Genomic DNA, 27,891 nt, shown 5'->3' on the forward strand with positions numbered 1-27,891 from the left:
CTGCTCAGGTGCAAGTCTCGGAGCAAGGTCCTGGAGCTGACTCCAAGCGTTTCATGACTGCTTTGCAAATGTGACTTTTTTTTTTTGCCCTGTAAAGCACTGAAAAAAAAAGAGGGTGAGATCCAGCCCATGCTGATGCTCTGGTCTGAAGTTCTATATAAATGACGTTGTACATAACACATGCTTGCTAATTTCATTAATTTATAAACAAAGGGCTACTGCCCATGCAGAACAGCCCAGAAAGTCCTGTGCCGTGCCTGCAGGGCTTTCTCTTCTCCTTGCTTTCCTCCTCTCCACCTTTCAGAGGTTTCTCTCTGAAGCCCGGCTGCTGGGTCAGCTCCTGCGCAGCCCGAGACAACGCCGTGCTGACAGCCGTGCTGCAGAGTTCAACTTCCAACACACCATTTTGTGGCCCATCCAAGTGTTTGGCTTCAAGACGAATACATGGGAACACGGCTCCAAACACCCGGATCAATCCCCTCAATAAGATTTCATGCATTTTCAAATGGTATCCGTCTTGAGTTGGAAAACAAAAAGCAAGGAAAAGACAACAGCTAAAAACCTTCCCAGTGCATAAAGTGAGAAATGTGGCTTTAATTTAGACAACTAATCGCTTCCAGCTGAACCAGCCATTAAAAACAGTTGAAGAATTACAATGTAAATAGATTAATGCAGACAAAGCAACATGTGCGCTATTCCATGTCTTCTCGTTACCTACAAAATACTTGGGCAGTGACACACTGTTAGTCTAAGCCACTTGTTAGGTTCTGTGCTAATCAGCTAAAATTAAATAAACATGACTGATAAAAATGACTGTTGTGTTTGAAAATTGATGCACCAACAGAATTTACTCCAGGAGATAATTACAGATGATTAAGTAACAAAGAAATAATTCCTACAGCAAAGGGGAAAAGCCCGCAGTGCAGGGAAGGGGCACTTCTTCGTGTGCCATCCCTTTCTCCTGGAGGGATGAGCCAAAGCTGTAGGAAGGTCTATGGGTGGGCAGAAACCCCAAAGGAGCCTTTCTACCCTGGGAATCTCCTGTAACAGACTAAAAAAGGGCTGGAAAATCGGTATTTTGCTGTTTGAAGAGCACATACCTGGATTGTACCTCCAGCGTGCCCCTCTTCCCACCCAAGGGATCAATCTCGTCATTCAAATTTGTCCTTTTAAATACAAAGCACTGCATAGAAGTGCTCACAGGTGAACCATATATATGATAAATGTGATGGATTTCTAAATAGTGTTGTTAATTTAAATAATAAAGCCAATTTCCGTTGTCATCAGAATGAGAGAAGATTAAGACTCATCTTCTAAAATGGCAAATATTCTTCAGGTAGTCTTTTTAAAATATTCATTCTTAAAGCAATTTATTATTAGAACAGTAATATTGACTGGAAGCCTAAGAAAGGGAATGTTTTCCAAAATAAAGAATAAGTATGGGGGGGTGTTTTTGCAATTCTTTTCTTCTCCACAAGTCCTGCTGGCTTGGTAACAGAGACAACCAAGCGGCTGTCAGGCTGACAGACATAAATGAATGAAAGGTGTTCATTTGCAAAGCATGGGATCGTAACGATGAGAACAACAAGGCTCTTGTTAGTCCCAAGCGAACTTTTATGATCACCTATAAGACAACCTGCTCGTCGGGGAGCGAGGAGCACGGTGCGGTGGAGGGGCCGTGTTTCGGGCCGTATCCCGGTGCCAGGCTCGCTCTTCCAGGGGCGATGGCCCGCTGGGGTGGGTATTTGCAGAGAAGCACCATGCAAATGAGACTTTGAACTAAGAAGCCATCGTCCTTCGCTTCTCTCCCTGATGCCTTCGCAAGGTTTCCAGGGAAGAGCTCGGATCTCAGCAGCGAGGGCATGAGGCTTACGTGTATCTTCTTGTAAACCCCGGCAGCACCGCTGATCTTCTATGTACAACCATGCAGGTTAAATGGGCACGTTCAGCAAAGCTCGGTGTAGGTGGTTTCAGTGAAGCCAAAGAGCTCTGGCCGCTGGGAACAGCCTGGACATCTCCCCAAAAGCTTGGCTCCAGCAAAGCACTTACAACCCTGCTTAGGCTTACGTCCAAAATACCAATTATTTGCTGTCCTGGGACCCTAATGTACATGCGAGGAAGATAAAACCCTTGTCTACTATTAGTTTTGCTGGGGTATTTTAAAAACGCTAGCTACAATTGGATGAGATGTCAGCACAGGCGCTGCTGGCACAACCGGTTGCAAGGACCAAGTCCCTAATAGGTGACGGGAGACTTTAACTGAACACGTTGCCCGTGTTGGTGTTTGCAGGAATTGGAAACCTGAAAGCATGTTTGCTCCAATGAGAGAAAGAGGTTCCTGCTGTCCTGAGCACAGCGGAAGTGAAAGAAGTTGTTTGTCACGTTTTACTGTGATAAATGGAATATTTTGTCGCAAGGAGCCCTATTATTAAGCTGGCTCCTCTGCAGATCTTAACACAGGCATTTCAACATAACTCTTTTGCATATTTTCTTTAGCACACTCATATCCTTCAGTATCGCACCGAAACACATGTTCAAGTCGAGATTAGCCCCTATGAAATGGAAATCGCTTGGAGTGCGGAGGGGGAAGTGGAATATTATTCTTTATCCTGAATTGAAATAGTAGAAGCTGACTTCTGAATTATACTCTGGGGTTACCGAGCTATAATTGAGATTGAAATTGGTCCGCTATTTTTGGTACAGCCTGGAAAGCTCCGAATCTTATTCCCATTTGTGCCGGTGGAAATCCCCACCCATCATCTCAAATTCTGCTCTGCCTGCACCTTCGGGGTGAAGAGTGCCTCCCCGGCTCCTTCCTCTCCCAAATAATGATAAATGACAGCTAGTCAAAATTGTAGCTGGCTGTTGCTCCTCGCCAAAGAGACAAGAGGCAGGTGAGAAGGGGCTTCTGGCCTGAAAGCTGATTGACAGGCAGGGTCAGGATGGGGGGAGCATTTGCTGGACCCTGTCAGATCATAGGGAGCTGCTGACAGCTCGTGCCGCAGTTCGCTTCCTTCCCTCGCCGGCAAGATTTATGCTGCAATTCGGAGGGTGCTAATTAAAGTCTGCTTTGCTTAGAAGACCCTGGTAAAAAAAAAACCAAACAAAACTCCCCCATATTACTATGTGCTCCTTTAAATCTATTTTATCCTTCTGCAGGTGCTATCTAGACATGGTTGGGTTTTGCTGGAGGAACAATTAGCGATGCTTCCTAACGCTTCGAAATATTAAAGCAAAGTTGATGTGAGTTCGCATTCCTCAAGCCAGCACCGTATAGCAGCAAACAGCGTTTCTTAGCAGATAATTAGCAATCAGCTCAGAAAGCTGCTAATTGACTGGGAGAGGTGATAGCGGGACATGCCCGATGTGGGCTGGCTCTCCTACAGCTCCTGGCCTGGCCGAGGCAGAGCCATACTGCCAGGAGCTCTTGGTTTCCCACCCAAGTGCAATTTAGGGTGCCAAAAGGACACGGACACTGTGTACGGCCTCCGGGCTCTTCCAGAGCAACAGAAATCCCCTGGGAATACACTCCACGCGTGTATCACAGACAGTATGGGGCCTGTATGCTGTGGTGGAATGGACAGAATTGCTTCCCAAAACAGATTAATCCATGGATTAATGGTTAATGGGAGCCGCTGTGTTTGGGACTGTCCTGCCATTAGCAGCAAGAATCAAACAAGAAGTTAGCATTAAATGAATAACTCACGGCAGTCAAACTTTGTAGCCTTCTACTAGTTTGGTGCATTAAAAGCTGAAATAGTACGATATATCGTGAAATGTCAACTTTACGGTGAAAAGGGGCAGAGCACGACGGGCAGCCAAAAAAAAGGCTTGTCGCACTGACGGCACTGATCCATCACCACCCCTCTCCGTGACCAGCCGCCTCCAAACGGAGAACGCTGACCTCCCGCTCCCACCTCCGACTCCGGGAAGAAAGGAAAAGCCGAGATCACTGAAAAAAACCCTTCACTGCTTCAGTCCTGTACACTTCTGTTAAAGTTATTGGCTTTCGGCCGTATCCTGGCCAGGCTACAAATGCAAAGCATCAGTCGTGCCCTGGGCAGGGTTTCTTCCGAACCCTCTCCGGGTGACTTCTACTTCCACGCCAAAGGAAACACCGTCGTCACCGTGTTTTAGCTCAATTCTGCTCGCGCTGGGCTTGATTTTGGGCAGTGCTGACCATCTGCAGCCCAGGAGCGGCTGTGGGGTGACACTTGCAAAGTGGGATGTCACCTCGGCCCGCGGTGGCTGTCATCTGTCCACGCTTGTAAGTGCGATGGAAAAAAAATCATGGAAGGATAAGGAGGAAGCGGGTCCTGCTTCTGCCTTCTGCTACAATCCTTCAGCATCAAAATGGTTTAAAGGCAAGGCAAAAGGAGACAAAAAGGGTTGTGGCTGAGGGGAAACGAGGTGGCGTGGGATTTCCCAGAGGAGATCCTTGGTTTGCTCCAGGAGCAAAGCAAAATACAAAGTGAGATTAACAAAACAAAAGGAATAGGGGAAAAAAAAGAAGAAAGAAAAAAAAAAAAAAAAGCAAATGGTCTGTGATAACCCAGATCTCATTGTTAAATGTTATCGGTGTCTACAGGTTACTGGAAAAACAAAAGGGCCAGATGGCAGCCCCTCGCCGGGGCAGGGCTGTTTGCTAAGGGCTGCGGGCAGCGGCAGCCCCGGCACTGCCCGGGAGGGAGCAAGATTCCTCCCGAAATCCCAATTCCAGATCTGGGAGCTCCCCACGACGGTGCCCTGGCAGCACGATGGATGCTCCCGGTGTCCCTGCACGGAGCGGGGAGGTGAGGAAGCTGCTCCATTCCCCTGTCCTGGCTTTCTCTGTTTTGAACTTTTGATGCTATTTTTCCAATTGCTTTTTTAAATTAAAATTGCTCATGGGAGTGCTGGAAGCCAAAGGGGGGTAAGGTGTGAGCTGGCCCAGGCTGCTTTCAGCAGTCCTTGCTCTCACCTTGATGGTCGTTCAAGTCTAATGCCTCAAAATCTGTGGTGGTAAAGCGCATAAATCAGAGAAATAGTCGTCTCTGCATTCCTGTGTCACAGAAGGTAAAAATCCTCTATGGAAAATCGATGCTGTAAGCTAAAATCAATGAACTTTAACTTCAAGCCTGTATTTCAAAACCAAAGAGAACTTCCTCTTGCTTTAACCCTCTGAACAAACAAATCGATTTTATCTTTTATTTGCTAGAAATGTGGATAATTATCTCTCAATACCATCAGCGCAAAACGATATCTTAATAAATTGTTTCCACTACTTCAGGGAAGAGGTGTGTTAGTAGGGTGGGATCGGGATGCTGGGAATGAGGGAAGAGGGCACAGAGCTGGAAAGAGAAGTCCACTAAATTGACGGATAATAAATATTAACCAATTAATGAAACGGCTGATAGATTTAGTCATGTCAGTGAAGGCTGTTAATGAAGTGATGTTGCTGTTGTGAAAAGCAAACTCACAGGCAGACCTGACCTGGCCCTAGAGAAGGTGTTAAATTATTTTTTTCCACCCTCTCAGAGGGAAACAGTGCATCACGCGTGAAACAAAATGCTACCAAGGCCACTAAAGGCCTTTTTTACGTCACACCTTTAAAATATCAGAGCGCAGGACCTGCACCCCAGCACAGAGCGTGCCACGAGGGGCTGCTGAAGCCCCAGGAGGGACGCTGGGTGCACGGGGGGCAGGAACCGCGTGCCGTCCGTGGGAAGAGGGTTTCTTCATCCATAAGGGCTCGGGGGTTTCGAAGGGGTTTGCTGCAACCCGGAGGGACCACCGGAGAGCCGTGACCTCCAGCCCTGCGGCAGATGGGAGAGGAGGAGTGGGACGGCAAGGATGGGGATCCACCGCCGGGATGCGGTGGTGGCATCCAGGGAGCAGCGTGGGGTGAAATCCACAGCGGTTGTGTTGGGGGCGTTGGAAACACCCCCAAATGAAGTACGTGCTATTTCTTAACTCTTTCGGTGTACTAGCACGGTGCTCAGCCTGCGCCACGGGGACGTGGAAGGGACAAATGAAACAAATTACCAAATCGCAGCTCTGCCTCCCTCGTTTCCCCACCCCCCCCGGCTTCTCTCCACGTCCTGAAGATGGATTTGCAGACGTATGTCAGCGAGTCGCCTCGGCACAGCCCCGGCATTTCCCGGCGAAGCTGCCTGAGCGGCGTGTGTGTGCCGGGGGAGAGGTATCCCCTTGCAAGGAAAACACGGGTCAGGTGCGCGTGTTGGGAATAGAGCCCTTCAGAATTAACAGCCTGAAAGAATTTGGTGGAGCTCAATTTATCGATCGGTGCAAACAAGCAAAAAGTATGTTGGGTTGAGATGATTAAATGCGATCGGGTCTTTTTTTTTTTTTTTTTTTTTTTTTTTGTGAAACCGGTGAAAAATACCAAAGGCATGACCGAGGAATTAATATGCAGCTTCTAAACATGCTGCGGGGAAAAGTCAAGGGGAAGCAAACAAAACCCAAAATAGATTTATCTCCAAATGTCCCGTGAAGCCAAGGAATCCACTGATATAAACACAGGAATTGCAACTGGCCACATGAAACAAAGCTCCGCTTTCAGTGGCACCTGGGGATGGCGAGATGGAAGTAATTCCTCTTTAATGAAGATATTGTTATGTGTCTGAGGCTTTCGGCAAAGCAGCAATCTCCGCTGCCTGGGAAAAGAGGGGATTAAGTTACAGACCGGCTCTGCTGGAGGAGAAACCCCCTGTTTTAAGCAAAACCTTCGCTGGCGTTATCTGTTTAATGTGTTGCACGCCATTTGCGGCATAAACATTTCCAGTTCATTTTAATTTCATATCGTAGGAGAATAATAAAGACAGCAGGGTTATTGGTCGCAGCTGCGTGAATGTGGCAAATGTAACTTGAAGAATTATTCTGTCAAAGAGACAGAGCCAGATATTATTGTTTTTTCCCTTACAGTCTTGCCAGCAGTTAAATCGGGGATTTTATTAAAAATATTCATGTAATTAAAATCTATAGTCTTGAAAGCCTTTATAGGAACTGGAGTTAAACCAAAATAACACATTTACATTCAGATGTTGTGGGTTTGTAACAATATGATGCTGCCTTCAGTTAATAAAGCAAAAAAAGAAGTTTTTTTTAACTTAAGTGTTACATTCTAGAATTTAGGCAGCTTTGAAACGTGCAGTGGTTGAAACAGCTTAAAAGGACAACCTTTCTAGGAAACATTACATTTGGTTATAGAAATTCATTAGTTATGATCTGGGCAACTGGTGTGTCCTGCGAGGGAGAAATGAGTTTTATTCAGCACACATGTAGTTTTAACAACCAATGCCCAGGTTTTCAGCCGTTGTCCATCAGCGTGATGGATCGTCCTTCCCTCCTCTCACTTCCCAAACCCCAACCCCGGCTGGAACAGAGAATTTTCCCAAAGTGAAGGAAATACCCCTGGCGTAAAGCAGACCAAACAACCACCCAGAGACGTTTCTTTTTTCTGCCTTTTTTTTTTCTTCTGCTTTTTCTCGAAGCTTTGTCCAGTAATAAACAACTGTTTCAATCTGCTGCGCTGATCAAAAGAAATGTTTTAATCAGTCCCAGGCAAAATATCATGCTATTATGTTATCACTGGAGCAAATCATCAAAAATACAAAACAAAAATATCGGTTTAATACGCTCCAGATCAGGAATGTCTTGAAGAAACTTGCCTTCCTCACAGGTGTGTCCTATTTTAAGAAAAAAAAGAGGAATTAAAGCGCGGGGGCTGGCGCTGGGGCGAGTGTGGCTGTCAGGGCAGAAATGCCGAGATCAAAACTGACCAAGCCCAATTACTGCAAATAAACCGCTCAAAACGCTTTCCCTTACCCCAGGGATGTTTTGATTAATTTTTTTTTTAAACTGACAAATTATCTGAAAATCACTCAATTTGTGTTTTCACCTGCTGTGAAGCAAACCCACGGGGAGAGCTGTGGGGACACCGACCCGGTCCCTACTACCTCCAAACCGTGGCTCTGGCTGGTGAGGGATGCATCCCCTGGGATTCCCAGAAGCTTCCAGATTTTGGAGAGGGTTTTCCCACCGGGAGCCTGAGCAGGGTCTGGATCCGACGCGGGGTGATGGGAACCGTCAGCAGATGCAGGAGCATCCCTGCCCTGCGAGCCTGATGCGTGATGGCTAGCAGAGGTGCTCGCCATCTCCGAAAAATTGCAGCTTGAGCAGAGCTGGATCTCATTTCCATCCTCTGCTCTGTTCTGTGTCCAGGAGACCTACCCAGTGAAATTCCTCCTTTTTATGGCCCATGATTCCAGCTGCATGTATGATACTCAAAAACAATTTAAAAATAAGTGATCTTTTGGTCATTTGGGAAGCTCAAGTTTGGAGTAGGGTGCTGCGGCTCTCTCACCAGCCAGACCCGGCAACCACGCTCCTCGGATCAGCAGTTAATAGGATGCGTTTCTCAGATGGACCTTTCATAAACGCTGGATTGAAGAAATCCCGACTCTCCATAGGGTCTTCAAAGCGGCAAGAGGAGCCCGGCAAAGCGGGGAGGTCCGCACCGGCACACGCGGCTCTCAAACACCGTCCAAACCCATTTGACCAAAAACCATCTCAGAAAGGGGGGACGTCGGCTTGGGAAGGAGGAACGGCAGCGGGGGTGAAGCACCCGGACCTGGCCGGGTCCAGACGAGCTCTTCCCTCTCCTCTCCTTGACATCTCTTGCCTCAAGAGCTTCTCATGTGCAATTGCAACATCCAGCGTGGCAAGCGTCAGCGCTTCCGAAGCACGAAGGCTTTTGAAACGTTGGGTTTCGTTTCAGCTGGGAACGTAGTTTGGGGCTTTGCTTTGCTTTGATTTGGTTTAATCTTGAAAAATCTTCAGGAAACAGAGTTGTACGTCTTCTACCAGTCTAAATTCTTAAATTCTGGTAGTATTGAGAAGCAAAAAGGGCTGATGTTATCCGTTAGAATAGCCCAGATAGAGACATTATCCTGCTTTTATGAAAGCCAAAGGCCGAATTCATATTTATTTGAGCTGCAGCAGAATCTGGCTTATATCCTGGACATTACAACATATTGTTTCAATCTATATTTTTATTAGCAATATTGATAACGTTAGAAGAAATACGATACAGGAAATAACTTATCAACTTTGATTAATTTTACAGTAAGACTTTTAATGAAGATAAAAGAAGAATTCGGCAAAGGGCTGAAGCTAACAGCGTTGCTGGTAAAGGGAGACATGCGGTACCTGCACGTCCTGAGCGGGGCAGCTGGGTAGTCAGCATGGTTTTTACTCCATGGAAGAAAGATAGTTGGCAATCAATTTTTTTTTTAAAGACCAGTTGTTCTCCGCTTTAAGTTTATTAACACTTTCCTACGTAACGATTACTGCGAGACTGTAGAAATGAAGATATTTGTGTAAACCTAAATTAAATCTGTTTGTTGCGCACAGGCAGTGGTGCCTGTAGCTCACACTCCTCCTTTTAAAGCCCCGGACAAATATTCATAGGGAAAGACATGTGAAATGCTCTCATTGCGGGGAGAAAAAACCCTAATTCCAGCCCCTAAACCTCAAGTCCTGCAAGAAGATCAGCTCTTACTTGACTCACTTGAAGGCATCTTTGAGATAGGGAGGTTTTGCCTTTGAGCATCCCCACAGCTTTGGGGCGTGCGGGAGCTTTCCGAGCTGCCAGCCTTCCCTCCATCGTCTGATATTAATTCTTAGTTTAAACACTGCATTGCCGTATTATGAACGGTTTAGCACTTGAAATGGTCCTCTGTATCTGGATTTATGCTCTTCTTTGTTGTTGGGGGTTTTTTTTAAGTTTAAAATGGCAGCCTGCATGGAGGGCATCGTGGTGCCAGTTGAGGATAAACCAGTCCAGCCTCCTGGATCACTCCACTTTGTCCTGGTATTGAAGACCCCCATGAAACACAATCCCACCCCCAAAATTTACCAAACTGCCTTAAACATACAGGGCTTTTTCTGCAGCGTGTTTAACATCCCATCAAAAGCAGAATCTCCAAGGTGTTTATAGTAACCTAAGATGGAAACCCATGGTTAAAGCCACCGAGTGCTCAGGGTGAGGTGGGCACAGCCAGGGCAGCATCCCACTGGACAAACAGGTATCGCGGTCCTTCCCACGGCGATGCCGACTGGTGTTTAATATCGTGCATTTGCAACCTTCCCGGCAAGTGCAACGGCGACGAGCATCTTCTCCCAAACCTGAATAAAAAAGGGTATTTCTACTGGTTTCAGGCTGCAGGTCCGCGGTGGAGGGATGCAGCCGCTCGTTGCCGGAGCAGAAGGCAGCATCCACCCCCAGAGCATCATCTGAGTAATAGCAAGAGTAACTCTAAGTAACCATGCGAGTCCATTACTCTTTTCTTCCTTTGGAGTCGAGGCCCCGTTTTATTTGCAGGCCTGACTGGAAGCAGATGGACCTGTCAGGGCTCGCTCACGCAGGTGAGCCCGATGGGGCGGATGAGCTGCTAAGTGCTCCCAGCTGCTGGGCAGGGCCCGGAGGAAATTGTTGGAGCTGGGACCCAGCTCGGAGATGAGATCTGGAGCCAGCGCCAAGAAGGAAAAAGTGAATTTCTCCAAAAAGCCGTTCTCTAAAAACCTGAACGAGCGAGGCTTTTAAAATAAGAGAAAAGGTCTGAAAAGCTCTTTAGTGCATCTAATATATCTTCAGACTTCAGAGAGCTAGAAGGCATCCTGAGCCCCTGCCCCCATCTCTGGTTTTGTTCAGGATCTGCCTCCTTACACAGCAAATATTATTTTTCCTGGGGGTTCTCCCTTGTCGCTGGTGTTTTCCTCTCCAGAAAGGTCTTGAGTTTTACTTGCTGGTTTGTGTCATTTGATTTATAAGCTCACGGGGTCCTTCACAAAACCTGGACTCCTTCTTGTACTTAATTGCTACAATAAAATTAAGACTTGGTGCTTTAGGGTAAGCAATCTGGGAGGAAATTGTTTGATGTATGGACGTAGACGGTAGGTCCTTCTTGGGAATGTCACCGAGGGGACACAGAGGAGAATTGGGTTTATAAATAACTGTAAAATTCAGAAACTACACGAGCTCGGTGAGAGCAGAGCTCTGGTGAGCACGAGCAGCTTGCAGCGCAATACCCAACATCTGCAAAAGTCCTTGCAGCCAATTTAATTCCCAACAGCCGGGATTGCTGCGCCCAGGCTCTCTGACACCGGCTTTAACTCCACGGGGGCCAGGGGGCTGCCACTTGCCCAGACACGGCCGAGCACAGAAAGGGGTGCCCCGAGCTTGCATCCTAAAACGCAAATCAACGGGCGAAAGAAAAGGTGATTGACAAGTCCCAAGCTTTTGTGCAGATTGCAAGGAAGGTGGTTTTTTTCTTGTCCTTTGCAAAATTACTTTAGTTTAAACGCCAGGGACTGCAAAGTGCGGCCCCAGCCATCGAGTGCTCGTAGCGCAGCCCCGGGAGGAGTCGGGGGACGCATCCCCCTGTACCCAGCACCCAAAATACATCGAGGGGCCGGGAGAGCTGCCGCGGCGCCAGAGATTTTAAAATTGTGCCTTCAGATGCTGTACCTCTTATTTAGCTTTCTGAGGCATGTTTTAAAAGAGTCACCGCACATTTTGTGTATTCTGGGAGACAAACAGACACCCAAAACTAAGAAGAAAGGACACGTAAATATTGCGGAGTCATCTGGTTCCAATAGCGTGTGTTTACATATTAATGTGCAATACAAATTTGTAAACATGAGCATTTGAAACTTTTGTAGGAACCGATACTGGCCTTTTCCCTTTCTGCAGCTTTATTGGAACAGCATGTCCCCCCTGGCCCCAGCCACACATGTACATCGTTTTAACACTGGATGCATTTCAAATGTTCTGGGTGCTTATTTGTTCTGGTCTATCTTGCTATCCAATCCTCGTTTGTTTTGCATAATTGTGATACAAATTATCATCTAATTACAGACCAAACCTCAGAAGATCAAATGTGAACCGAGGCAGTTCGATCAGAAAAAGCGACGTCCCACGCTCCCCTTACACGTTTGGCCTCTCCAATAGATGTATTAAATTTGGGTGAAACTGGATAGTAAACTGCACCTTGATTAAAAACATTATGGCCGGGGGACTTTTTTGTCTCCTTGATTTTTAAATCAGCTTCCCGGTGTCGGAGCACCGAGCCCGTCCCATGTCCCGGTGTCGAGTACGGACGCAGTGCCCTTGGTACAGCCAGTTTTATTCACCGAGTGCTATAAATGGGATCAGATATTCCCAAGTAACTTCAAACTCCTCTCGGAAAAAGTCAAATGACTACCAGCTAAGATTGTTCAGCAGTTTTAATTGTTAAAAAAAAAAATCTTTGATTATTTTCTCCCTGTTCCCCTTTAAAAATAGCACCATAATACTGGGCTTATGTTTGTATTCACCCGCTAAGTCTAAAGAACTGTGAACTTTTGCCATTGCCACAGGTTTCCAAATAATGTTAATGGGAGGAAGTCCAAAGCAGCATGTAATGTATTTGTATTTACAGGCACGTGGTCCGGCTTGAAATATTGACCTCGATTCCCCCAGTTTCGTATTTAATAAATCATGATTTATTATACTGACTTACGCTCTCGGGTTCTGCCACTCACCTCCCACCAGCAGCCGTTTTCGCAAGCACCCCTAGAAAGCAGCGAGCAGGTTATCCACTGTTTTGAGCACAGTTTTTCTCATATAAGCAGAACTATCTGTGTTATAACGTGAGCGACTCGGATGAATTACCATTGCTGGTATGGAAAATACTCCCGTGGCAGGAGGGTCGGGGAGCCTTGGCTGGGTCTGAAGTGACCACGGGGGCATCAGGACAGAGAGCTATGACTGCCTGAAAATATCCCCACATCTTTTTCATTCGTTACGATGATTTTTGAAAGGATAAAATCAGGAGGTAAAGGCAAAGGAAATAGAAACGAACCTCGGAGAACCCAGATCTGACAGTTTCATGCCGTGCTGACCTCTCGTATGGAGCAAACTGGTATATTTATACGTCTGCCTCACCCACGCTGATGAGCACTGAGTCCTCCCTGGAGCTCGGTGCCAGCACCCAAGGGACACGGGTGTCGGTGTCCCGCATCCCTTGCAGGCACCAGGCTCTGGGAGTGCTTTCCGTGTGGCTGTGATCGGGGAGGGTGGCGAAAATTGGGCTCTCACGGGACCAGGCGCATCAAAACCCAACCCAATTCCACTGGAATTCGCTGAGCATCGCTGTTGGAGCATATCCCCCAGATGCTGGGTTTGTAGTTTCATGCCAAAAGGCACAGAATAAACAGGCGGCTCTGGGAAATCCCGTGCCCGTTTGCAGACATGCTCCGAGTAGGAATGAGATGGGTCCCGTCAAAGAAAGCATTTGCTCAGCTGTAGTGGATGGAATTTATCTGATCTCAATTTAAATATCTATGGCTGTAAAATTGTCCATACTGGAAATATCTATTCTAGTCATTATCGGTCATGTTTTTAACTAGACCAACACTGATTTATTGGATCACCAGCTCATGGCCAGCAACTCTGGAATATCTTATACAACCGCAAATATTTGGAAAATTGGAAGTTACCCATTGCATCCACCCACGAATCCGTGACTGATCTGGAAGAGTCTTCCAGTTCCCCCAAAGTATAACCACATGTGGGGGCCGGTGCTCGGTCCCTCAGCCCGAGGGGAGTGCTCGGAGATCCGCAGCGCTTTGCAGAGCCCGTTCCCAGTGCCTGCAGCGAGCTCGCCCGCGGGAACTCGGCCACCACCGATGATGAGGGATGGCTTGGAAAGAAGGACTCCCGAATGAAAAAAAAAAAAAAAAATTCTTTTCTTTTTAATAAAAATAGTGAGATAAACTGCTAAGAAACAGCACAAGAAAGCAGGTTTGTTCATTTTTACAGTTGTACAGACCATTTAGCAAGGCAAGCTTGGCCCACCGCTTCATACTGGTATCACTGGGGGCTCTGAATGCTCAAAGCAGGTAAATTAGGGAAACCAATGTTGTCTGATTTTTAGCAAAGTCTGATGAAAGTAAAAGTGTGAGTTTTTGTTATTTTAACAGCTTTTGACACGCTTGTTCTGTTCTTAATTTGTTGTCTGTTATGGGCGAAAGTAAAACCAAAATTCTGATACCAATTTTGAGTTTTAAACCTGCACTTAATCCCTAAATAGTGCTGCGTTACATTTGTAAATACAGGATTCTCTTATCTTAATCCCAAAATGCGGCCGGTCCCAGTCAAGCATTATTTCCAAATCTCTGTCATATATCAAATAATAAATTTGGCTTCAGGTAGGGACTGAGCATCGATCAAATAAAGAATAAAAGCTGTGCCCCAATTTATTGCGAGTTATATTGTGCCCTTGGGAGCTAGAGATTATTTACAGGAATAACAAGAATATCCACAGGTTATAATAAAACAAAGAGGACTTTTGGAAGGAATAGAAAAATCTCATGTTTTGGGGCCCATAGTGTTGTAACTCTCCAGAAAAGCTCTGCCAAGGAGCATCCCGGCCCCTTCCCTCGGGCACAGGCTGGCGGATGCGATCCCAGGTGCATCTTCCATGTCCCCCGAGGCTGAAAGCGCTGGGCAGGTGGGGTGTCCTGCGGGGCTTCTGGAGGTGTTTCATCCCACACGGCTCTCCAAGGTGTATCCCCCGTGGTCCCCCAGCACGGATCCGTCTCACCATGGGGGAGATGCGTGACCCCCCATCCCCTGTTCCTTCCCACCACGTCGTCAACGCTGGTGCTGCTCTGCACTACCACCTCCTGCAGATCGCCAGAAGCAGGAGCACGGAGAGGAGGGCTCTGGGGGCACCCCTGCATCAGACTCCACTTTCTCATCCCCACAAGGTAGGAACACATCCATCTTTTATCCTGTCTTTCTTTACCTTGGCAGCGGATACTTGGGTTTACGTCCCCACTCTGATAACCAAGTCATCCGGGTCCTGAAGAACAAGGCACTTCCTTGTCATTAATTAGGACCCATTAAAGCCAAGGGAACTTGAGAACACGCTCGAGCACTTGGCCAAATATGGCTCCTTTGCTGACTCAAGGTCTCAAATAGTCCCTTTGAAATAAGTGGAAAATCTCAAGTGGGTGAGCAGAAGCTCACTAGGGCTTTGAGCTAACTAAAGGCAAGCTAGATAAAGAGTTTCAGGAAAACATAGTTGTAGAAATGTATACCGCTACGTTCCCACTTCAGAGTGCAAATATTAAGAAGGTGACTGTACAGTTTGCTTTTAACCTACAACCATGACATAAATACTACTGAAAGCTATCACCTTGCTGTGGATCATCTCAGACCCTCCACGCTCCCAGATCCTCCGCCCTCCCAAAAACACGTCGCGTTTGCCCGCAAAAAAAGTTAAATGCCTAGACATACCGCTCCTGTACCATGCAGTATTTCATAGTCAATAACTAGCAAGCCCGTGGGTATGAAGGAAGGAAAGGCTTGCTTTACATATCAATGCTTAGAAATATTACATAATTCCACTAAAGGCAATGGTTAATTGTCGGGTGCCAGTTAGAGTGATTACATCTGCCATCTCTCAAAGAAGCCGGAATGCTGTCACTCACTTTGAAATGGCTTGCTGCATTCATCAGTCTAGATGGCACAGAGAAGTTATAACCATACAAGCCATATGGAGGATGTAAAGAACAATTAAGTGCTTCCCGAGCAATGGGACTTGATGGGAAAATGTTTCCAGATGCATGTAATCCATACAGCATTTGACTAGCAGAATTGGGTACTTGTAGACATTGCCCGTTTAAGTCTTCAGCTTTAGCATTTTTCAGGTTGCTTATGCCGAGGGAAGATAGTTTTGGCATATCCACCATGACGTGGGGTAAAAGATGTGCGCTGGTGCCTCCCAGTTTTTCGTGGCTTGGAAAGATGAGAGACTGTTGTCTTAAGAAGCCCGTAGGACAAATCTTGTAGTAGAGGGGCACGTTGAGGTTGTGTAGGTAGGTCTCGGGGCATGACACGCCAATGTTGCTCGCCGACAAGTGAAACGCGGGAGGTGAGCACGATGGAGAGAGCAGGGGGTTGAGAGGAGAGGGCGTCCCGCCGCTGGAGGTCACCGGCGAAGAACTGGAGCTCCCACCTGAAAGCAAAACCAGAAATCGGCCAGGCTGGGCTAGCTGATGTTCGCAGCCAAGGAGCCCCCGGCGGGCTCCTGCTCCCGCTCCTCAGCGCCCTGCTGCCGGTGTCCATCCAAGCACAAACCCGCTCCAAGAATCAGCTCCTGGAAAATGGGAAGATCTGTCCATAAATTATATGTCGTTGTTACTTGGCACTTGTTTAAGAACAATACTCACCCTTCTCTGATCCCACTTACTAGAGCGGGACAACTATGAAGTTCAGCTCTACACATAAAGGTACCTGCCGCGTCTGTGCCTCGCTGTATGACCGATAACCTTCTGCTGTTATACGTACACCATTGCTATTTTAGGTTCCCTATTTTTCGTGCAAATTACAGGCAGCTTTTTCCCCTTGTACGCAAGAACAAAAAAACGTATTCAGCCTGATGGAGAATTTTTTTGTACTTTCCTGCTCACAGGAATTGACTAATTTGACTTGGCTTCCCATGCAATTTGAAACATACCCTTGAATACTAGAGGTGTCTCCAGAAACTTCAAATGCACATGTCATTTTAACATTCTCCTTTCTGAAACGAATCAATGAACACTTTCATAATTTTGTAGAAAAGCGACACACGTGTGAGCGCTGCCGGGGCCACTGGTGTATAACATCACTGTTCAGCACTGGCTCGCCGCTCCTCCGGAGCAACATCAAGAGCAAAAACGAAGAAGCAGCGGCTGCTCTGGCGTGGGAATGGTGCTCTGGAGCGGCCGGCCCTGGTGCTAAACAGATGCTGGTTTCATCTAACTGCATTTAAGAGCCGTATGTCTCTGCTGCACATTCATTACCACATTCTTCCAGAGGGTTGGTTGGGGGGTTTTTTTCCCCCTTTATTTTCATTTCTTACCGAAGTCACTGGGAAAGGAAGGAAGGGAATGCGGATCCATTTTTTCTCTGTGTTTTTCTCTATTTACATTTAATTCCAAGTGATGCACTGTCTGGATGTGATCTGGTCAGACTTTACATGCGATCAGCAACACAGAATCAACTGTATAACCAAGCCATATCTGCTAGTACATCAAACCTTAAAAAAACAGAAAGAGTTTGGATGTGGTGCAAATTAAGTTTGCAAAGTCCCAGCAAGCGGAGTATCTTACAGGTCGGGTAACGCGCAGGCAGCACCTAGTCGCAATAATCCAGGAATATTTTACGGCTCCAACGTCTCACCCGTCCCCGCTGATGTCAGCGGCTGCTTCACTACTGACATCAGCAGGAGCGGATGCAGGGCAGGGATCCGGTCCTCTCCCGATGTACACGTCCTGACGTCCTCCCAGGACTCAGGGACTTTGGGTCATGGAAAATGATGTGATTGAGGCGATATGTGTGAGTGCGAGGCAGCAAATGATTCCCTGTGCAGCTAGCTGTAGCAGAGCAAAGGAGTGTTAGTATTTGCTTCAAGGTATCCTGAGCAAACATAGCACAGGATTGTCAGTACAAGTTTGGGAACGGGGATCACCTTGGGGAGGGCAGAGCAGCTCAAAGAGCAGATTCTTTCTGCCATTTCTATTAGGCTTAAAAATCCCCAATTTATGGCCAGTTCTTCCTTCAGCATATTGTTCATGCTTTCTTTTAATTTACCTTCTGGTTTTTGGGCTTCGGGATTTCTGTTTTTCAGCTCTTCTTCAGAAATACAGTTTTACTATTAGTGGAATTGGAGATTTTGTTATATATACATTGGTCCAGAAAATTAACTCTGAAGAAAAATACCAATTGCATTAAGACTAGCAAAAAAAAAAAAAAATTATCCCAGGGAACCCTAATATTGTAGCATCTGTACAATAATCAAGGCAGTTGCTGTTCTCTCATTCCCCACTGCAGCCCATCATCCATCAGCTCCTCTCCTCGGTACTGCATCCCAGCCTGCAAAACGGGTTCAAAAGGCGCTTTTTTGCATAAAGTGTTTTCTAAATAAAAAAGAAAAAAAAAAAGAAAAAAAAAATCTAGTTCTCTTTACAACCTGATAAACCTCTTAATTTCTCCCAAGTCTGTTTTTTTATGCCTCCGCATTTCTGCGCCTGTACCGCATGGATTTCTGCTGGGATTTTTGCAGTATTTCCCCACAGAGACAGGAGTGATTTGGTGTGCCCCAATATTTTGAAGAGTTCCTAACAGAAACGGGAGTCAAACCAGCGACTTTAAACCCAAACCGGAGCGCTCCAGCGTGCAAATGCCCTGTTAGTTTTTTCCTTCAGCGCTATGAAAAATCAATTTTCAAATAATACTTCCAAGAGCCTTTTTTTTTCTACAAAAAGTCCTGTAGGAGACCGACGGGCGCTTGTCAGGCGGCGGGAGATGGTTTTCCCTGAAAAACTTTTCCCTCTTCCCTGCATTCCTGCGGAGTTAACAGCCTGTGGGACTGCTCCATCCTAAAGAGCAGATAATTTTATTTTCTGGCGCACAACGCGTTTGCTCACACCGAAGCCGCCGGCTGCAGAAGACCCCGGCGGTCATTATGACCGCGGTTTTAGCTAATATTCTCAAAATTGCTAGAAACAATGAGTGTAACGGGATCAAAGCCGTAACAACCCGACTCTAAACCAGCCTCCTGCATACTCAGATTTTTTTTTCTGCCCCCCTAAATCCGATTTCTGCCAGGCGATGAAGGCAAACCGCGCCGGTCCCCTTCTCTTCCCGGGTTGAGTCTCCGCTCCCAAAATCCATTTTAACAGGACTTTTGCCCCAAAACACGTAGAATTGGCTTCCCAAAACGTTACGTTGGCCGCCGGTTCGTTTTTTTCTTAATGGTTTAAGACACCCCCCCCCCCCCGCAGAGCTCCGGCCGGGCGGCCGCGGCGCAGCCCCGAGGCCACGGGGAGAGGCGGGGGGGGGGGGGGGGGGAGAAACGGCAGCAAGAGGGACTTACCCTGGCTGTCTGCGCCGAAAGCCTTGAAATCCAGGGCGAGGGGGGGTCTCCACGGGTAGGTCTCCAGGAGCCCGTCCAGGACCCCCCTACGGGGTGGGGGGGGGGGGAGACCGGGCTCAGCGCCGCGGCGGTGGCCCGACGAGGGGGGGGTGGGGGGGGGGGTGGGTGTCCCGGCTCTTACCTGTTCCTCCCGGGATCCCGAAAACCTTTGGCGAAGGGATTCCTGTCGATTTTCAGCTTCGTGATCTGGGGAGGGGGGGGGGATAAGGGGCTATTGGGGTGTCGGGGGGGGGGGGGGGGCCGGGACCGACCGCTGCAGCCGTTGGGGCTCTTCATCCCCCCCCCCCCCCCCCCCCCAGAGCCCCGGGACCGCCGGGGTCTCCGTCCCTCCTGGATCCCGGGAATGTCGGGGTCTCCATCCTCCCCCGGATCCCGGGACCGTCGGGGTCTCCATCCCTCCCGAGACCGCCGGGGTTTCCATCCTTTCCCGGATCCCGGGACTGTCGGGGGTCTCCATCCCTCCCGGATGCCGGGACCATCAGGATTCTCCATCCTCCCCCAGATCCTGGGACCGCCGGGGTCTCCATCCCTCCCGGTCCCCGAGATTGTCGGGGTCTCCATCCTCCCCCGGATCCCGGGACCGTCGGGGTCTCCATCCCTCCCGGTCCCCGGGACCGTCGGGGTCTCCATCCCTCCCGGTCCCCGGGATTGTCGGGGTCTCCATCCCTCTCGGATCCCGGGACCATCGGGGTCTCCATCCTCCCCCGGATCCCGGGACCATCAGGATTCTCCATCCTCCCCCAGATCCTGGGACCGCCGGGGTCTCCATCCCTCCCGGTCCCCGGGATTGTCGGGGTCTCCATCCCTCCCGGATCCCGGGACCGTCGGGGTCTCCATCCTCCCCCGGATCCCGGGACCATCAGGATTCTCCATCCTCAACCAGATCCTGGGACCGCCGGGGTCTCCATCCCTCCCGGTCCCCGGGATTGTCGGGGTCTCCATCCTCCCCCGGATCGCGGGACAGTCTGGGGTCTCCATCCCAGCGCCCCCCGGTACCTGCTGGTTCTGGTAAGCCGTCACGGTGGTGAACTCGGTCTCCTGGAAGGAGAAGCTGTGCACCCCCTCGGCCGGCAGCGACTGGATCTGCGCTAGGTCGAAGCGGGAGTCCTGGGCGATAACGTGGACGCGGGGCTTGTACTTGTGCATGGACTGGAGGATGATCTGTGCCGGGGGGGTAAGAGGCAGGCTGAGCCCCCCCCCAGAGGGAGAAAGGCAGGAGGAAAACCCGATGGGAGACTCGGGTGGGAGCCAGCCCTCAGCCCTGGAGCAAGAGGGATGGGTCCCCCGCTTTTTGGCTGGGGTGATGCTCTGCCCTGACCCCCCCAACACCTACGTGGCCTTTGTCGTCCATCTCGTTGTTGGTGAGCTTCACCCGGTCGAAACTGATGATTTGCCTCATCCAGGTCTCCCCCGAGCAGGGGGAATCGGGGTGGATGTAGAGCCGGGGGGTGATGCAGGAATGATCCGTGTTCCCCGCCACCATCCACTGCGAGCTGTGATAGACGTACCTGGCCCGGACCGGACCGCGGTCAAGCCGGCAGAGACCCCTTCCCCAACACCCTCCCTGCACACCTATAGATTCTATACATCCATGCCAACCCAGCAGTTCCCCCCCAGCTCCCTCTCCCCGCGCCTGTGCAACCCCTATTTCACATCGGCGCACCGGTGGGACCGAGCAGACGGCGGAAAGAGGGATCCCCAGTGGGTGGGGGGGGGGTGTTCGTGGGTGCGGGGGGTGTTCGTGGGTGGGGGGGTGTGGGGCTGCCCCGCCGGTGTGTCCCCCCCACCCTCCCCAGGACCGTACCTGTATCTTTTGGAGTCCACCGGGACGACGTCGATGGCGATGTAGTATTGCTTCAGCGGCTCCAGCCCCTTCACCTTCACCCTGACCGACGGGAACATCCTCCTGCGGGTAGAGGGGGGAAGGTCCTGAGCCAAAGTTGCTGGTTAAACGGCGAAAAGGACTTGGAAAAAAAAAAAAATCAAACAAAAAACCCCAACTAAACCGGCATGGGGAGAAAAAAAAAATTCAAACTCAACAAAAATAGTGGGGGAAAAAAAGGCAAACAAAGAAAAATATCCCAACCGAAAAATAAAAAAGAAAAAACCACAAAGAAAAAGCAAAACCACGATGAAAAAAAAAAAAGAAAAACCAAACAAGCGAGGGGGCAAAGGGGCCGTCGGCACTGGGAAGGGGGGGGACAGAGGGGCGGCTGTGCAGCCGGTACCTGCCGGCCTTGGTGATGATCATCTCGGTGCCGATCTCATGGAACCTCCTCCAGAGCTCGGAGCCCTGCAACTCCACCTGCACCCCGGCCCCCGCCTCCCGGCTCTCGGTGCCGGTTTTAGGCCGTTTTTCTGCAAGAAAAAGAAACGGGAGGGGGACAACTAGGGAGGTGGGTTGGGGTTGGGGGGGTAAGATTGGGGGGGGGGGGGGGGGAAGGCCCCCACCGGTACCAACCCGGCTCCGGGACTCTGCGGTTCTGCCGGCAAGCGAGCCCGCTCTCTTCTTCGGCACCATCCGTTCCCTTCCTTTTGGTGGAGCGTCCCACCAAGGCTTCCACCGAGAAAGCGTGGGCCCGGGAGCTCAGAGCCATTCCCCCCCGCTCCTGTACCCCAGGTCTGGGGGTGTCTCCCCCGTCCCCCCCTTTTCCCTGGGCGGTAGAGGGGTTCAGGCGGGTGGAGGTGACGGTTCCATCGCCGTCGGTACCCAACGCCCCTCGGTCGGTTGCCGTCGGGGGGTAGAGACCACGGCGGGATCTTCTCGCATCCAACTGAATCAATAGCCGGCTGCAGCTTCCACTGTTTGTTTTGGAAACTGGTGGGAGCATAAGAAACATTGAGTGACATTTCATAGGAGTAACGGGGCGGGGGGGGGGAGGGAGAGGGAGGGGAGAGCGGGAGGTGGAGGGGAAGAGCGGGGGAAGAGGAGCCGGCCCCGTCTAGGATCAATAAAAGAGTTACTGTTCTCCATTAAATTGTAAAACTCAAAGAAATTTGACATAATTGCACACTAGGGGCCACTTTTCCAACAAAAGTGCAAATAACGTTTAACCAGAACCAGCACAAAAAGGAAAAAAAAAAAAAGGAACAGGGGGGGGGGGGGGAAGAAAAAGGGGAAAAAAAGGGGGGGAATAAAAGAAAGGGAGAGCCGTGTCTGCCCGGGCCGCCCCGGCGAGCTCCAGGCCTGGGTACGGGGGGTTTTGCCGGTGTCCCTGGCTGGACCCCCCCGGGCTGTGGGACAGCGCCGGCCACACATTCCGGCTTGACCCCGGGTTTGGGTTTGGGATTTTTTGGGTTTTTTTTTGTTTTTTTTTTTTTTTGTGTGGGTGTGTGTTTTTTGGTTGGTTGGTTTTTTGTTTGTTTGTTGGTTGGGGGTTTTTGGGGGGGGGGGTTGGGGGGGGGGGGGGTTGTTGTTTTTTTTTTTTAAGGCAGCAAACCCGCCCCCGCCCGCCCGCCCGCTCTGGCATCACCCCCGGGATGTTTCCACCGCTCCGCTTCAAAGCGTGGCCCCGCAGTGGCAGCTGCGCTGAATTAGAGGCAGAAATCCCAGTTTTCCACTCGGGCAGTTCCTGGGAGCTCCTGCGTGGCCGGGTAGGGCCGGGGCTGGGGCCGGGGGGGTGGAATCCGGGCCGGGTTTGGGGCAGGGGGGACTCTGGCCGGGACCCTCAGGTGTGCAGGGAAAGAGCTGTGCTGGATTTGCGCTTTAATTTTTGGGCCCCCACCAAGGACCTCCCCACCCTGCAAAGGCTTGAATGCACAGCACTGATTTATTTTCCATCCGGGCATCCTCCCCAAACCCAGCACCAAAGATTCCGGGGTTCAGTCTTTTTTTTTTTTTTTTTTTTTTTTGGGGGGGGGGGAAGCAGTGGTATTCACGTTGAGCAGGGTGGGTGTCCGCCCCCCCACCCGCTCATCCTCTGTGCACCCCTCGCCCCGCTGCCTTTCCCTGCACCAGGGAGGTCAGCTAGGATAGATGAGCCTTAACGGAAAAAAAATGTGGAAAGGGATAAAATTCACAGGCCAGCTGAGAAAGCAGGTTGGGGGGTGGGGGGGTGGGAGTTGCTGCAGGGCACTGCAGCTTCGGGGTGGGCAGGGGACGGGGTGCAGAGCTCCCTGTCCCACTTCCAAGTGTTCCCGGAGTCTCAGGGGAACACTGATTTATTCAGATGTTTCATTTTTCAGGATTTCTTGCCATATTCGTTAGGGTCCGTGTCCCGCTGCGCGCATTTCTTCCAAGCCTTGGGCTGGCAGCAGAGTGAAAACTGCCTTGTCTTTGCGGAGACAACCAAAAGCAAACGTCAGACGGCCGCTATCTGGCAGAACTCTTGACAAATGTGTATTTTAAATGCCCCAGACTCATCCCGCTGTCCTCAAATCCCCGCTCCAAGCATGCTCCTCGCTCGGCTTATGGTGGGCTTTGCACGTTGATACTCATTTGTACATTTATACGCATTTATATGCATTTATTTACCATTTATAGGTTTTTTTTGCACACATTTATACACCAAAGTCCTGGCATATCTCACTGGGACAGGAGTTTGTCTCAGGAAAAGGCCTTGGAAAAAGCAAATGGATGCAGGTACGGGTGCTAAACGCTGGAGCTTGACACCCAGCCTGGGGCACCTGGTTGAAAGCCGCCCACTTTTCTGGCTGCTGACTTTTCTCCATGTGCATCGTCCTGGTGCCAGCTCCGGTTCGGACCGTGCCTGCAGCCTGTTTCTGGCGAGAAAAGTTGGCATCCCCGTCTGTAAACGGGGCTCCGAAAGAGCCGGCTAAGCTCCTGTTGCACTCACGGTGGAAAACTAACAACGCCGTTTATAGTGGCGCTTGGGACAGCTGTTCATGAGCTGTAAAATAAGTGTATGGAAGGATGTGTCTTGCATTTGCTTCCGCAGGGTTTTGTAGAGCTGCGTGTCCTCGGGGTGACGCAGGAGAGGAGCCAGCCCCGGCCCCGGAGGGAGTGCAGGCATCTCCTGGTGCGGCCTTCGGAGAGGCTGATGGCGATTAACTTCAGATTTAACTTTTATCGAGGGTAACGGTACTTCTCTTCCTTCGCAAAGTTGCCTCCAAATCCGGAGAGCAGCTGCGTCCTGTCGTAATCTGAACGATACGGTGCTTTCGTCCCCGTGTTAGTCCACCCTTCCACCGCCGTCCGGCGGCGGTGGCCCCGCAAAGCCCCAAACCCCGACGATGGGGTTTTCCTTCCTACGAGGCACGTTCAGGTGCTCCCGCGGGATGGATGGCCGACCTGCTTCTCGGGGGGGGGGGGATGGTTCTGGAACGTTATCCCCCAGCCGTCCCCATCCACCGGCATGAGAACGGGGCAGGGGCAGAGACGCCGGGAGGTTATCTTGCTCTGCCCTCACCCCAGGCAGGATCATCTCCACCTGTGCGGATCTTTATTCCTTCCTACAAAGAGAAATGAGACAAATTTCATAAACATGTTCATAATTATAACAGCATAAGCTCATGATTTAAAAGCAAGGTGAACGACGGGTCCTTCCCGGAGCCCGGACGGGATCGACGCTGCGCTCCCCAGCGCTGATGGAAGCCAGCTGAGGGCATTAAGTGTGAACCTTTATCTCTGCTGACATGACATATTATTAAAAAGTATTTCGAGTAATCTTTTATTTCCTTAGCATTGCAACACATTTCAAGAACTTGGCCGGGGATCAACCAACCCTTTTTAATTTCCTACAATGAAAAATAAAACAAAAATAAAGCCCAGTTGAGATGATATAATCAGGAACATTTTGAGGGTTTAGGTCAAATTAATATGTCAGAGAAGGGTTTTCAGGGGACTTGGAGAGCTTTAATCTGTCAAAGACTGACTCAGACCCTTCTTGGGCTTTGTAATCTTATTGTCTTTACCAAATTATGTGATGGTATGTCACGTATTACCGTCACCAGAAAATTGAACAAATAATCATTTGGCATAAAGTTCAGAATAACTAACTTAATTTTAAAGCATGTGTTATACAATATGCCAGAAATGTTTGCTTAACTTGAAAATGATCTTTTAATACTGTCCATTAATCTGTTAAAGTGCACAGGTAACTTCCAAACACAGTCTTTCCTGACCACTTTAGGGGCAGACTTTAGGAGATTTAACTGTGTTCAAGCTGCGCTCAGTTTTGCCAAGATTTACTTCGCATTTACCAAAACAAACCAAAACAAACCCCAAAGCAAACCAAACCTGACTTGTGGCTAGAAGTAATATTTTAATATCACCTGCACTCAGTTATGCATCTAGTACTTTTCCCTTTTATATCTCCACCTGATATGTCTAGATTCATATAAGCCTGCAGTTATAAATTTGGTGCTAGGACATTGTCGGTTCTAACAGATAAACTCGAAGCATTGTTTGTTCTCTGCTTCACAAATTGTTAGTGAGAAAATTTTTATTTTTTTTTTTTTAGCATTTGGGAAAAAACCATGGTTTCCAAACCCGCAGTTTCTAACAGAAAGATGCAGCACTGCATCGTCATATACCACTAAACAAGCCCTGACTCCCATAACACAGCCGCAGCGATTGCTTCACCAGTGTTTAATTAGGCGACGTGCACTCAAGGCTACAAGTGGGTGTGGGTGCATCTCTTTTCCCCGCTGGGTGTATGTAACGTGGGCTGCACTCTAAGCAATTTTTTCGGGTGGTGTAATTCTTCTCCTCTTGCAGAGACGCAGCCGGAGCCAGCAAAGCAGCAAAGCCCAGGCCGGTCCCTTGTCCCCGTGTGCTCTCCCCTCCTCGGCCTTGGTGGCACCAACCGCATCTGCCCTCACATCTTCCCTTTCAAAATCTTTCCTCTCCGGTAAAAATGTACTTTAGGATTGATTTAACCACGTTTGCACAGGCTACTAATTTTTATTCCAGGACTCACAGTCCAGTTTGTATTTTTTCCGCCTCCCAACTTTGCTGTTACTAGTAAATAATTTTTTCAGATCCCAGCCTATTTGCTTGTCATGTCGTAAATATAAATGTACGTGCTGCCTGAAATCTAATAGAGATAAACCTCACACTGAAGAAATGCAAGCTAACATCTAATATTCCGACATGCAAATACTATCATTTCCTTGGAAGAAAAAAAATAAACTTATGGATGATACAGTGTGCCACAAAAAGCCGCTGCTATCAACACAAGAAAGGGGTGGAAGATTTGCTGTGGGAGTATGTTAAAGCTACAATAAAACAGTTTCTAAATGCTGTGACTGGAGTGGATGTGTCTGTCAGCTGAATAACCCTTCTGTGGGCTGAAATACCGCTGGTTTGGGTTCTGTGGGAACTGGAATTTGCAATATTCAGCTTTAATTTTTATAGATGTAACTACCACTTCATATGAGTCATTGACTAATTGCTTATTAACACATTAACAAATATTTCTTTTTCATAAAAACCAATCTTTTAAATAGAAACTCCTGAAGACTAAGCAAATCTTGGCAGAAAACACCCAGAGTAGCTTATAACAGCACTTAGGCGATTGTTTTCCCTTGCATTCTCAAATGTCCAGTCCCACAGCAAAGCTTCAATTTCATTCTCCACCTTATTTTGCCCATAATGAACTTTGAAAAACCTCTGCTCTTATACCCAAGCGCAGTGCGATAGCGAGCGCTCTCCGTCCCCCGTTGGGCTGCGGCACCTCCGGGCCGAGCTCGCGATGTCCGAAGCAGGAGGTGATGGCACGGTTCAGCCCGTCCGTGCTCTCAGGAACAACCCAAATTAATTTCATGGCAAAAATGGCAGGTCCAGGGAAGAACCGGCCAGCTCACGGTGGTGGACAGCCGGTCTTGAAGTCTCTCGGTTGGGTGACCTCCTAAGGAGGTCCTTCACCGCCACGTGCGCTGAATTAGTTAAAGCTATATTAAAATAAATCTCTGTTATGTTATTTTATACATAAGCCCCCCAAAAGGCTGCACAGGGAATAGGATTAAACTTTAAGGAAATGATTCAGTAAAGTAAAAACAATATCGACAGCATTTGGGGAGAGTTAAATCAAATTAGGGCCCTCGGATCACTTCATGATGAGAGAAGGGTCGGTGGTGTTCCCCACCACAGCCCGGGAAGTCGAGGGAGGGTCAGGAATGTTCACTTGCCCGTGGGGTAAGGAGGAGACCGTCGTGCGCATCTCTAGGACCAAGATGTGACGTGCCACCACGAGGACTTCCATCCAGCAGCTCTGGCTGCAGTTGCATGCCCCGTCGAGAGCTTTCCCGGGACCGCCGGCGTGGCTGGGGCTGCGTAACGCGGGCTTCTGTCAGGTATCTCCCTGCAACCTCAAAATCTTTTCTGGAAAAGCAAGATTTCTTGGCTCTGTGCTGCGAGGAACATTTTTAGGGTCGTCGTTCCTAGCCTGGCTCCTGGCTTTTGGCTGGTGGTCGTGCGAGAGCGAGGAGAAGCTGCTCCATCCCTTCTCCAACCACCTCCACCCGAGAAGCCCCTGCCAGGCTGGCCATCCCACCGAGCAGCTTTCCCACCACTTTTTCTTCGTCATGACTTCTCCAGAGCCCAGAAATAAGACCAAGACATGGCCCCTTCCCCCCCTCTATGCAAAGGGAAAAAATTCCTGCCGTGTTGAACTTTTCTCATAATACTTAAAGAAAATACTTAAAGAATGTGTAATAATAGGGGATTTAGAGAGAGCAAAATTAACCACACAGACAAAGCAGAAAACCTTTAGAACGGCACTAAAATGTATCCTGCCTGGCTTTACCGTGGGGAAGAACTCCGGGGGAAGAGAGGGTGAGCCCTGTGGTCTGTGGGACCCCCTGTCCCCAGGGTCACCCCCGCTCTTCCCACCGGTGGAGTATAGGGAGGGAAAAGCCAGAGTTCTCGGTTTAGCTGCCAGGGAAACCACACAGGAGAAGT

General features: G+C 49.2%; 1 protein-coding gene across 1 annotated transcript; it reads right to left on the reverse strand.

Annotated features, from left to right (window-relative positions):
- Nucleotides 1-15,456: 15,456 nt before the first annotated feature.
- TBX22 (T-box transcription factor 22) lies at nt 15,457-21,625 on the reverse strand. Its single transcript, XM_049827807.1, has 8 exons — nt 21,490-21,625; nt 21,257-21,386; nt 20,833-20,934; nt 20,362-20,536; nt 20,025-20,189; nt 19,150-19,214; nt 18,969-19,054; nt 15,457-16,067 (listed from the first exon to the last, which is right to left on the reverse strand). Exons 1-8 carry the CDS (start codon nt 21,623-21,625, stop codon nt 15,457-15,459), a joined length of 1,470 nt encoding a protein of 489 aa, XP_049683764.1.
- Between the last annotated feature and the right edge of the window lie 6,266 nt (nt 21,626-27,891).

This window comes from Accipiter gentilis, chromosome 24, assembly GCF_929443795.1.
Source record: "Accipiter gentilis chromosome 24, bAccGen1.1, whole genome shotgun sequence".
Classification (NCBI taxonomy): domain Eukaryota; kingdom Metazoa; phylum Chordata; class Aves; order Accipitriformes; family Accipitridae; genus Astur; species Astur gentilis.